Genomic DNA, 13,217 nt, shown 5'->3' on the forward strand with positions numbered 1-13,217 from the left:
TCTCTGTTCCCATCTACAGTGTTCAGTATATGCAGATGACTCAACAGACATTTATTTGTGGATAATCAGGTTATGGGTTGTCTGTGTCTCCAAGGAATGTAGTGTATTCTTCAGGCAGCTGCACTGCAATGAATTTGCCACAGTTATCCTGAATTGTTATTTGAAGCATTCACTAATCAGAATTGAATACAATAAGAATCTTAAGTGAACGAAATAAAGCTTCTTCAAATTGGCCTGAATTCAAGGACATTTTCCCCTATTTCTGATAGTCTGAAAGCGGGTGCTCTGGGCCTCTTGGTCTTACTGCTGTTGGAGTATATTACTTTGTATTACTGCACCGTGGTCATGTTTTTAAAGTTGAATGTCTGTTCATTTCAATAGATGGACAACTGTTTAGCATTTTGATAAATTAAATGATTTAGACAATGAGTGTTATTGATGGGCATGTTTTTCTGTACTGCTGTCATATTCAGTAGTTAGCACAATAGTTGATAGGCAGCTAGTCTTTATGGCTAAGGTACTGGAATGAGCCTGTGTGCAGCTTGTCTCCAGATATTCCAGGCTGGTGAGGAGGGAAACATATACATATAAAATCTACAACTTCCATTTCCAATCTTGAGTTGGTTTTACCCTCACTAAAAAAAAAAATAAAAATCTTTCCTCTTGCTACAGGCAACAATAAAAGCCTGAAACTTCTGTGGGTTTTGACTTCGAAGAAACAGGACTACACAGATGAAAAGAAGGAAAGTGAGGAAATCCCTGATGAAATCTTTGCAGTGACATATTTCTCCATACAGTTCCCTTGAACTAAATACATTTTTTAAGTTCTTACCTTTGGTGGATTTTTTATTTTTCTTTTATCTGTTGACCAAAGTCTCATATGTCAAAGACAAGGAGAGGAAGCTATGAACAACAGATACCCAAATGAAAGTGTTTTTTTTCTACCTGGGATTTCTGCATCAATAATTTAGAAAGTGATTAAAATTCTAGATCAGCAAAATGAAGCAGGTACAGGCATCACAGCTGGTGTGAAATATCTTCCATCTTAACTTCAAAACTGAACGAGAGGGAGGAAAGAAGCATATCACTGCTTTTGACTAGTGGCTAAAGAAGTGGCTGAGGAGGATGAATAGAGGACATCTTTGTAAGGACCAAGAAGTCAAGAAATTTAGTAGGGTTCAGAAGGATAAGCTGCTCTCTAAAGTCACCCAGAGTAGACAGAGCTGCATCATTTCTAGCCAAGAAAATCATTGGTTGGTTGATAGGAATAACAGAATAGCAGCAGAGTGCCAGAATAACGCTGCTGTCTCGGGAATCAGTCCAGAGAGGGGGAAGGGTATGACTTCTTCCAGGATCAGTGGATAAACGTAACTATGGACAGATGGATGATAGAAGTAATCTCTGAGGGATATTCCATAGGACTACAGGGAAGCAAAAACGGTGGTGGGAGGCATAGAGAGTGATTTGTCTCTTTTCAAGACAGAGCATTACAAAGTAAAAAAAAAAAAACCCAAAAAGTTCTTCCTGGTCTTCACCTGACAAGTGGGATAAACAAACAATGCTTCCAAACTAGTACAATTTTTTAGGGATGTCTCTTGAAAATAGTCCAAAATAAATGAGTAAAAGCTCTACATTCAGGTATTTATATGGCTGTCATCACTGTAATATCTAAACAGTAATTAATGAATTGGACTGTCAATACAATATGACATGGCTGGCAGCTGAGATGAATAAGACATTCTTTTCTTATCTGTCTTGTCTTCTTCTGGCAGCTGATCTGACTAGAATTTTTTCCCTGTTGCTGCTCCACAGTTCCTCCTGTGCAGTTCAACTTTTCCACAGTTATTTCCAATCTCTGATTTTAGAACTCTGAAAAAAGCTGTTTTTCTTCACTTTTTCCAGGTTTCGATAACCTTTAACATTGATGGTTACTTAGGGTAAAATGGTAGTAGTGAAATATATGTACTCTGTTTTATTAATAGGGGTTGACTCTTCATCATTTGGGTTACAGAGACATAAGTGGATTGAGGTGTCGATAAGTCTGCTGTATTTTCTTCTCTACTTTCCTAAGCTGCCTCTTGTATTGTAAATTAATTTTAAGCAAAGTAAGTTAATGCTGGTAATACACAACAGTCATGTTTGTGTCATGGTCATGTTAATACTACTGGGATTCTGAGCTGTGCACTTTGTTTTTTTTTAAATTACTTGGGGTTCATTAATGATGTAGTGGTTAAGTATAAAGGTACTTTGCAACTTTGGACAGCTTTTTATGATGTAGGGTCAGAGTCTCTGCTTACTCTTTGGGAACTCTAAAGAATCATTTCTTGTTGGGAGTTGCTCTAACTTGGCCCAACTATCACAGAAGCAAATATCCTTCTTTAGTCTTTTATTACTTCCAGTAATGTACAGTTATTTTCCACAGTTTTTACAGCAATGTGAGTGCGGGAAACATATATAAAAATCCTGTATTGTTAACACGGCCCTTGGAACTTTTGATAGCCTATGGCATCTCATTGTTTGGTAGCACACAGAAACAAACCGATGATCCTAACCCTTTTTGGCAATTTAAAGGGAATGTAATGAGTTTGTTGCAATTTAAGATTCTTCTAGACTTGTGCCATGTGTAATAATGGGAATAAGCATAAACTGAGCTTTTTTGAAAATCTGCATGATGTAAGAACATTATGTTGAGCTAGTCAAGATCTGCTTTAGTCTGAAACAATACTTTGTGTTGAAAAATACATCACAATCTTGTTAACACCACTGAAAGTACTGCTCTATACTAGAAGAAAGGCTGTCAGTTATTAATTCAGAAAAATTAGCTACAAAGTGTTTTGTTTCCCCTATTCTGTTAAGAAACATCTAGTAACCAAGCACCAGCTATTCCAAAGAAACAGATAAACTGCCGTGGCGATGGTGAAGAGCAGTTGCAATAAAACCACATTATGATGGCTTCAATTTTCTGTCATGATGCCACTGACTGAAATGGATCCATATCTTGGCTTAGCCTCTGACATTAGATTTCTTCTTGATGCTAGCAAAGCTGTTATTATATGGCCAGAAAAACATTTTTTGACTTTGTGATCTCAGAAAGCGCCAGGACATAAGGTTTAAGTGCTGAGGATTTAGGTAGTCCAGTGAGCTGTGAGATGATCTGGATGCCCTGGTGCCCTGACTGTCAACCCCAGAATGACTAGAAATCTGGGTCTCTGAATCCAATTCACTAAAATCAAAATAATTTTGCCTCCCCTTTGCCATTAGCTTTTGAATGACTGTGTTGTTTGTTGCAATTGCTTTTGTTTATATGTAGCTATGTTAGCCAGGAGAAAATGACTTTTCCCTGCTCAGGAACATGCATAATTTTGTGTTGACTGAAGTTAGAGTAATGTATGTGTAAGACCTACTGATGGCCATTGATAGTTCCACTGACTTTTCCAGGGAGAAAAACCCTACTTTCGTCTTTTTGAGGTATGTCCCTTTGTTAAGATTGGGGAAAATGCTCATAATAGAAACTTAAGCATTACGAATTCTCCGCATATGATGGAGCTCTTTAGAATTGTTTCCATATCACGTTCTGGATGGCAAGTTTTTGTGTGCTGTAGAATTCTGTGGGATTTGAGGCTGCTGTGTATTTTATAGGATCAAGCACCTAATATTGATGCTGTGCCATTAGTTTTGGGGTTAATTGGAAGACCTTTATTTTTTCCCCTTGAGTTTGCCCGAGCAGTGATGAATACTTAAATTCTGGGCACAGTTTCCTCACGGGAAGACTGCTGAGAAATAATTTCTCTTTCCTGGAGCCAAAGATTTGGGAAGAGAAAAAAGATCTGCCTGTGGCAGCTAACAGGCCAGTCCCTGGCGGTACCATTACTGATTGGTAACTTTCTGTTTAGAGACTACAGAGAGCAGCGAGGTTCAGAAACCCGATGACACATCAATATCGTATGTACTTCTGAGGAAGGAACTTTGTGGTTTCCTTTTAAAGGAAGCCCTATTAATTTAGCATTAAAAATGTATTGAACTCTAAAGTCTCAAGGATATTGAGGCCATTTCTTTGAAGTTGCTGTGTGTCCCCAAACCGCATTGAAATTAATGGGAGTAGAAGGCCTGCAGTGCAAAGTTAATATCACAAGATATCTTGCTTCTTCTTACTGCATTATTTTATAGAGCTCTTCACACTTTATATCTAGACATGATTAAACAACCATTGGAGAGGAACTACCCATCTGACACAACACAGAGTAGGCTATAGTGTATGCTGACACTTCTGTCAGAGACTCTGGAAAACACTGAGGCAGCCAAACTGTATTAATGTGGTTTAGGACCCATGAAATCCTAAGCATATCATCAGACTGAGATAAAGGGTGCTGAATCTCTGGTGTTACCCTTTGAATTTCCCACACTGCTTGCAATCAGTATTATGTTCTAATTGCTGCAATATAGCTATGTATTTTCCTCCTGTATTAATTTAATTACTTTGATTTCTTGCAGTAGTTCAGCTTTGATGCAATTTCAACTCTTGTGTCACAAAAGGAAAAGGAACTGTACCTCATTCAAAAGTAATACGAATTCTGTAGATATGTTCAGGGTCTGCGGAAACAAAGCATCCCTAGGAAAATTTGCATCCCTAGTTGATAGTAATTAGCAGGTAGAACCTTTAGCATTCTTTCACATCAAACAAAGCTGCTCAACTTTCCCAGACTGCATATATAGAAGTTCCCTGTCTCTCAGTCATTTCAGAAATTAAATTGTGCTGAAGAAGAAATATGAAAAAAGTAGTATTTTAAAAATTGAAGCAAATAACATTAGGTGTAACACTGCCTTAGTATTCCAGCCATGTTAGCCAAAAACTACTTGGAGATGGTCAACGTACTTTTTTACATTTTGTGGTCTAAGCCTTGTACGTGTGTGTTAGTCACATTAAAAGGACAGCAGCTTTATAGGGACATTTGATGTTCTACAATTGAGTTAGGAACAATATGCAGAGTTTCATCTTAAATTGGATGCAGTGACATAAAGTAATTAACCCTGCAGTGCAGTCCATCATTTACACTGATGTACTTAGGTGCTCAGGGAAGAATAGGTCAAAGTGGTTTTAACTTTTTCTGACAAATCTTTAGATACAGCCCATGGTACTGTTCATTTATTTTAGAACTTAAATAACAGTTGCATGATTGGGTATATATACTTTATGGAAAAGTGCTTATTAGAAGTTGGCACCACCACCCAAAGGCATGTTTATACAGCTTCCTTTTAACAGCATGATATAGCATAATGTTACCTAGTGTGTTCATCTCCTGTTCTCTGTAAACGTTATTTGGAATGATTCCTGCTTACACGTAAGTTTTAAAAAAAACTTATTTCAACTGTTTTGATAGTATTCAGAGGTCAGAAAGCAAGGAAGTTGTTAACTAATTGCATTTCCACAGCTGAGTGAAACACAACTTAAAGCGCCTAATGAGCACAGTTTCATGGGATCCCTTCTACTAAACCTTACTGTTTCCTTTCTTGAACAATGGGATGATAACTGGTATTACAAGCCAGTTTTTACAGGTAGATAAATGAAAGTGCACAGGCACCTGCAAGATTAATAGCAGAGGAAGAAATGATGTTCTGGAGTCCTGCCTGCCAGTTTTGTGCAGTGGTCTTTAGATTGGCTATCACTTGCCTTTGCCCCTTTCCTTGTCATTTAAGATTAGAAATTCTTTAGTGAAAACATTCACAAATATATTTGACTGGAGGGGATGAGAATAATACCTGCCCAAGATGCTCCCCTCTGCTGAACAGACCTGAGCCTTATACATACTTCTTACTTCCTGCAAACTGAGCTATTGCTGGATACTACTGAAGTCTTGCAGAGTTCTGGTGAGAGAGTGCTGTAAGCAGAACTAATGTGGGTTTAAGTTCTTGTAAATGTCTTAGTTTATGGTTCTTCAAGTAGCATTTAGTGACTCTGGACACTCAATAGCTCTCATCAAAGGCCAACTACATAGGGACAGCAGATGCAGCTAGCTGTTAGTATCCTGGAATGTTATATCACATTGTCACTACAACCAGCCTATGTATGAGTCTGCTTGTATGAAATCTCACCCTTTGGCCCAGGTTTTTAATTGGAATCTTATCAGGGAACAAAGAAAATACACAGAATACTCAAGTCTCTGTGCCAGTGATAATGCCTTACTTCTGCCCTCGGACATGATAAAAACAGGTCACGTCCATTTTGCTTGTGTTGAATACTGTTTGGAATTCACAGCAGCAGTGAGAGCTTTTACACACGGGGATGGTAGAAGAAGGATTTATGGAATTGGAAAGTATTAACTTAATGAAAGAGCATTTGCATGTTTTCTGAGGAAAACATTATCCAAAAAAAAAAAAAAAAAAGAAATCTGGCATAGCTGATGAAAGCATTTTATTTATTGATCCCTTTATAATCCTTTGTTTTCCTTTTCCTCCCTTATCGTATGGTGATGCATACAATGTAGGCTGCAATATTCATAAGCAGACTAACCTTTCTTGTCCTGTAACTATTCACTTATAAATGATGCTTTATATAGTGCCTGAAGTGTGTGTTGTTAGGTTCTTTTTATATAAAAAGGCTGCATAAAAACATCTTAAATAATAGCTACAATTATGTACAGACTTGTTTTAAGCAAACTGAACATTAATTATAGAGAGCTGAGTCTTCAGCTAATTGCATCTGCTTAGTTCTCCTGCTGTCAGGTTCACTTTGTACATGTGAATTCCATCTACTTTAAGAGGCATTTGTTGGTGTGAGCCAAAAGCTAGTACATGTGTGACTGAAGATGTTGAAACTGATTTTTTAGACTAAGTCTGTGTTCCTTCTAAGTTTAGGCAACGCACCTTTGGGTTTAACAGTGTGCAAAATAGCAATATAAAATGTAAAAATTAAAACTATTGAAAAATAATTACAAAGTATGTACATTAGCTACGATTCTGGAAATGGAATTTAGCAAAAAAGATTAAACTTTTTCTTAATTTTTTAAAAAAATCATTCTGCAATGTTCTCTGTGGGGCTAATTTTCTAATAGAACACGTGGTCCTCTGAAACACTACAGGACAATTCCTCTAATCTTACTTTTTGCAATAAGGCACAGCCACCTTGGATTACTTGTCAATGACTGAAGAAGATACCTTGAGAGTGATGAAGCTACTCAGAGTCTACTATGGAACTCTGAATGGAAAGTCCAATAGTATTACATAGCTAAGCAATAGCTTCTGCTAGAAACAGGGTAAGGCCCATAAAGCCAATAGTCTGTGGGACACCAAGGGTTCATATAAGTGAAGATCATACCAACATCAAATACCTTATAAATATATCTTTCATTTTCAGTGTTCACTATTGTAATAGCAGATTTGAGGATTTATTTTTCTTGTAGTAAGCACTATGCCATTTTTCTGTGAGTTTCATATCAAAGTATTAGCAATGAATTAATGCTTTGCACAAAGTTCATTATGAAACTATATGGCTCGTAGTTGCAGCAGGTTTTCTTTTTAATCTCGTAACTATGCAGAAGAGGTAACAGTGATAAAAACGTGATCATGTATTTAATGCCAGGGCAATACTAGTCAGGTTAGCAAGACAAGCAAGACACTTAGGATGTAATTTGAGCAGGGATAAGCATGCAGAGTGATTAATATAGCAATCAGAAGAGCTCAGATCAATAAAATTTGGATGAAAAAAGATTTTCTTTCCTAGCTGCTGTGAGCCTGATTCTCCACAGTCTGGCATTTTTCATCTGTGTGAAATGGCAGTAAAGTGAACGGAGAATTCTGATCAGGCAGGATTCTACTCCTAGCTTCTGCTCAGATGTGCATAACAAATGATGGCATCAGATACAAGCCTTTTTATCTTTTATTTAAGTATAGAAAGTAAATAAGTAATTGTAGAATGGCTTGTTTCTATCTTGCAAATAAGCATGTTTACTGAGGGCTATTTTGTATTAATTACAGCATTTTATATTGCATCAGCATTAGCATTCTGACAAGATGAAGACCTTTTTGTGCTGCAAGATATATGCAGATATTTGAGCATCTGCATCATGGTACCTGGTATCTGATACAATGTTATCTGATGATTTTAAAATAGTTTTACTGACTGAGCAACGACTTCTCTTTGAAACATAAGCCTACTCATTTTAACCTCTAAGATAGGTACAGTTAACTGATGCCTTTATGGGGCATTGGCATCTTTTGCTATTTGCATTTACTGTACAGTTTTATGATCCTGTACAATGCTGTTTCCCTATGTATGGAAGTCAGTAGGAAACAAAAATGCACATCTTGCTGAATTTAGCCTGTAATTTTATGCTCCGCAATGAGACATACCTACAATAATCTGACAAAATGAAAGCAACACGTGTCATATCAGCTCCAAATAAATATCCTGTCTCCTCTACAGCAGCTGCAGTGAAAGAGATCTGACATAATGGTGTTATATCAGCAGAGCTACTAATCTCAGATACTAGTGATTTCAGTAGCAAGGGAGAGAACACTGTAGCAAATGGAGGTCATTCAATATCCTCTAGCACTTTGGACAAGGGTGGCAGTTTGGACTGTCCTTACTAATGGCAGAATACAGTGCTGATGCTAATATTGCTGTTGCAGAGCTACTTGTGCAGGTAATGTGCTCCTAACAGCAAAGTGTCTGTTCAGATGGGCCGGTTTATTTTGATGCCTTGCAGAAGCAAGAGTATTTCTTGGAAGTTAAAGGCTTATTCTAGGTATTAGAGGTAAAAGCAGAAGTCTCTGAGGTATCAGAAATGAATTCATTTTTTTTAGATATTTAACCCTCTTTAGGAATACAGAATTGCTTTCTAGACCTTTTGCCTCCTCAGTATCTTATGTGACACACCATGCCAAAAAAAGGAGCTGCCATGGGGGAGCTACAATGTTCTGGTAGGAACATAGGAGTATCGGAATCCAAACCAAGTGCCCATGCCTCTCTTTATGGTCCTCAAGTGGGAGAATTGCAATGAAGGGAATGATAGTTTAACTGAAATAAGAACGATGCTGAGAGAATTTTGCTATTTTCAGTGTCATGAGTTGGCACATACGAAGAATCCTTTTCCTTGGCAACAATTCCTGAGCCATAAGGTTGAACCTGTTTACCCAGGAACAGTGCCATTCTGTCAGATGGGCACTGATACACCAATTGTAGAGACCCTGTGTTGTATCTGCATCAGGTGTAAGCGTCCCAGATAGGATTCTCAGCAAGGATTGTCCATATGTCAGTTCATTCTAATTTTATATTCCCTTGTTCCATTATTAATCCAGGTATGGGTCTGATTACATTTCAAAAATAGAGAACAGCTTTTTCTCCTTTAATAAGGCCTCTTGCCCACTTATGTAACATAGAGTGGAGTAATGGTTTAGGAGAAGTTTTTGGAGGACAAATTTTCCTCCCTGGCCTTACCAGATGCCCTCCTTTTGCATTCAGAGAAATAAGAGCTTTATAAATCTTTTTCCTTTCTAAGCAAAGTCCCTGTAGGATCCATCAGAGTAAATCTTTGGCACCAAGCTAGATTTCATATGCACAGCAGAGTGGAAATCTGTGTTCAGTCACTCTCTGCACTATTTTGCAGGATGTTTTGTCTGAACTAGTATAAAACATTGAGGTTTCAGGGTTCAAGAAAGAGCATGGCACTGGGGATTGCCTCCCTGGTCTAGGGAATTATCTCACAACCACCACCAGCCTTTCCTCTTGATTTCCTCAGAGGCCTCAGTTTTCTGTAAATCAGCAGGACTCCCAGGACTGCTCTTGCCCTGTCTTAGACATTTTATATGGATATGGTACAACATCTTATTTTGCTTATTTTTATGCACCTTTTTGTGTGTTTTGTTTTCATGTGTATGGAAGAGATAACGATCTGATATCTGTGGAATGTGCAGAGTGATGCCAGGTCATGCTCTTCTGTGATAGCCGAAACAATTGTACTGGCATCCAATTATTTAGTACAAAGCTTTGATAATCTAATTTTCTTGCTCATCTCATACAGTCTGTTCTATACTACTGCAGTAGTTGAAAAACTATGGCAAAAATCTTATTTGTCCTGATATTCCTTTTCGAATTAGCCTAAGTGTTCGGGCAATACACTGAAGCAGAGCTGGCCTCTTTTGATTTTGGTTTAATTTAAACTCTGAAAAATGGATGATATTTTTCTTCTGGACCTGGCATGTATCATTTAGGTTGGCCACAGAATGGGCAAAAGCAATATGTTTTTCAACTGTGTATGTTCTATGAATGCTGCCAGTAAGCAGTTGCATTTGAAAACACCCATCCTCCCTGAAGTCTTCTTAACTTGCCTCTATCTACTTACATACTTTTTTCACCCACTTTTAAAATGCAGATGGCTCTGGTTGGCTGAACCAGTTTTAGCTGTGTATATTACTACAAGATGTGCTTTAATGCAATGTAATTTTCTGGGAAATTTTAAGTAGAAGAATGATTGCTGGTCTTGGTTGGGACTCAGTCATTAGTATCCTCTCCTATTGCTGAAGCATTCTGAAATCTTTAAGGACTTCTGTTGCAGAGCATACAGGCCAAAAAGCAACCTGCATAAACCAGTGTCGAGATCCAAAAAATTGCAGTTCAGCTGGATACGAATATTTTGCTGCTTAGATATTTTGATTGTTGGCTGGGATTTGCCATTTTCCAAGTGTTTGTATAGGGCAGTCCAGCAAACAAAGCCACGCAGAGTTCGAGTTCTCTAGGCACTGTTATAAAAGCTAAAATAATGAAGATAATGTCCTCTGCAATCTGTAAAGAGTGCACAGTGGAGTAGTCCTTTCAGTTTAACATGTCACCGTTCAATTAATGGAATGAGCATCATTACTACAAAGAGGAATCTGCATCTACATATACCCTATTCCACTAGTGTGTCTGGATTTCTGGTAAAGCAGTGTTGATCATTCCGTCAGTATGTTTAATTAACTTCAGCTTTACTTTTGTTTCTGCAATTTACAGTCAGTTAAATCATAAACATTGTTTTGTTACTGATAGAACAGTATGTAATGGTCCTCATCTTGTATCCTTTTTAGTCGGAATGTCACATCCTCTTTGTAATTTTTAATGACAACAACAATTTTTATTATATTGCTGGAACTTTTCCCAGGGTAATTGTGTCTTTTGTATGTAATATGTGATGTAGAAATGAAACTGCAGCAGAAAGCTGCTAAATCCAGCATCTTCTGTAGCTCTGTATTTATGTTAAAAAATTCTTGGACCTAGTGAAAGAGATTTAAAGTATCTTATAAAACCAAACCAAACCAACATTTAAGTTAATGATACACAGGATGGCGGAGCTTTCTGTAGCTCAGTGAAAAAGAGTTGCTCTAAATATGAAAAGGTCTGATCTGCTATCTTATGGAAATCAACTGCACATTTGTCTTGCTGTGTGTCTGTATGCCCTTTATAAGTATTTCCAGTTAACAGAGATTTTACATTTTGATCACAAAATTTGCTCCTGTTCTGATTTCCTTCAAGACAAAGAAGTAATGACCTTATGAGTAGCAAACTGACTGATCAAGATCTTTGTGCTTTTGGCTTTTCAGGAATTTAGAGAAGTCATTTAAGCAACAGTCTCATTGCAGCAAAGCTTATCCAAAGCTTAAACTTCTATTGTTACAGCCTTCAGAACATTGGTCAAAGAAACCTTTTATTGTGTAACTGCCCTGTGCTATCAAATGCAGCTGGAATAGAGTTGTGTGTCACTATGCCTAACAGAAGCAAGTGTCTTGCCTGGCTACCACAATGACTGTGGTGGGGGATAAGTACTGAGGCCTATATTGCAGACAGAGAAGACAGCAGAAAAAATTTAAGAGCAGAAGCCAATATTTGTGAAGCTATGGGTTATGCATTTCTGTTCAGGTTTCAGAACTCAGAGCATATGGGATGAGAGCAGAAGCAGCTACAGACACAGCTATTGCCTGTGGTTAACTCTGTCACTTCTTCCTATTCAAAGTGAGAGGTTATTGGAGAACTAGGGAAAGGAAGGGGGAATACTGCTTTTCAGTCCATCGACTGATATTGACTTAGATATTGACTACTGCATATAAGCACACTCTTTTTCTCTGCATTTTTATCCCATACTGAATTTATGGATGGCACAGAATGGCCTATAGACCCTCATTTTTAACTGAATTTTTGAGATCAGTGATTAAAACATACTCAGCTTCTGAATTACTAATGTAAGAGAATCAGGGACAAAGTCCTCTAAGATACAGATGCTTAGCATAATTCAATAAATTGAATAAACATCACTTGGAAAGTTGAGGAATGGCTTTTCTGTAGAAGATAATACCCTGTTAAAAGTTTCCAAAGTTTAAGTAATTAAATATTTCCTATGCCTTGCCTTAATTTTATGGTTTCTTTGATTATTTTTTTCTAGCTCAACAAAATTCACCAAAAATCCATGAAGGCTGGTGGGCTTATAAGGAGGTGGTACAGGGAAGCTTTGTGCCGGGTAAGTGTAATTTAAAATTCTTAGTATTTATTAAGTGTTTTTTCACTGGAATTAATACAGTTGCGTTTGGGGAAGAAACCTGGAGAACATAATCACCTGCTTTCAAGAAATTTCAGCCTTCCTGGTTTGCACGACCCAAAAGGTGGATGCCCAGTAGAAGGTGAATGAAAAAGACACTTGCTTAACAGACTTTCTAATTATTTAAGCTTAAAGTTATCAAGAAAAATAATTTAATTGTCAGCATGTAAAGAAACATATGTGATCAAGTAACGCTTGTGGTATTCTAGTCTTAATACCATGAGAAATTTGGGGTGGGGAACATCCTTAGATGATTAAGGAGAAAACAGTCATGACGCAAACTCTCAAGAAGGAATCCCTGTTAGAGAAGTGTGGAGAGACGTCTCCTTTCTGAGCACCCTGAATTACCTGTACATCTTGAATATTGGACTAACCTAGCACACATCCTTACAAATTTGTCTAGAAGGACATTTATGACCAGCTCACTGAAGCAGCAATGAAGAAAGTAAGGGTAATTTGGAGGCATCTTTCTTGTAGACTGTCATGTTTCTTTGAAATCCAACTATGCAACCTGTAAGTCTCAGCAGAAGAGAAAAATCTCATGAATTTTTACAAAACAAACAACTAATCTTTTCCTGCAGCACCTAGATTTTGGAGTCTTTGAAAACTATATTTAAAGCATCTCAAGGATGCATTTTATGTTTATGATCTCAGACT

At 37.5% G+C, this 13,217-nt stretch overlaps 1 protein-coding gene across 1 annotated transcript in view; it reads left to right on the plus strand.

The window, feature by feature from the left end:
* Positions 1 to 13,217, plus strand: part of CA10 (carbonic anhydrase X) — a 190,628-nt gene that overhangs the window by 26,518 nt on the left and 150,893 nt on the right. The window contains exon 2 of the mRNA XM_014949534.1: positions 12,408 to 12,482. Coding sequence (XP_014805020.1) covers positions 12,408 to 12,482 — 75 coding nt within the window. The remainder of the gene's footprint in view (positions 1 to 12,407; positions 12,483 to 13,217) is intronic.

Source organism: Calidris pugnax, unplaced genomic scaffold (assembly GCF_001431845.1).
Source record: "Calidris pugnax isolate Ruff unplaced genomic scaffold, ASM143184v1 scaffold9, whole genome shotgun sequence".
Classification (NCBI taxonomy): domain Eukaryota; kingdom Metazoa; phylum Chordata; class Aves; order Charadriiformes; family Scolopacidae; genus Calidris; species Calidris pugnax.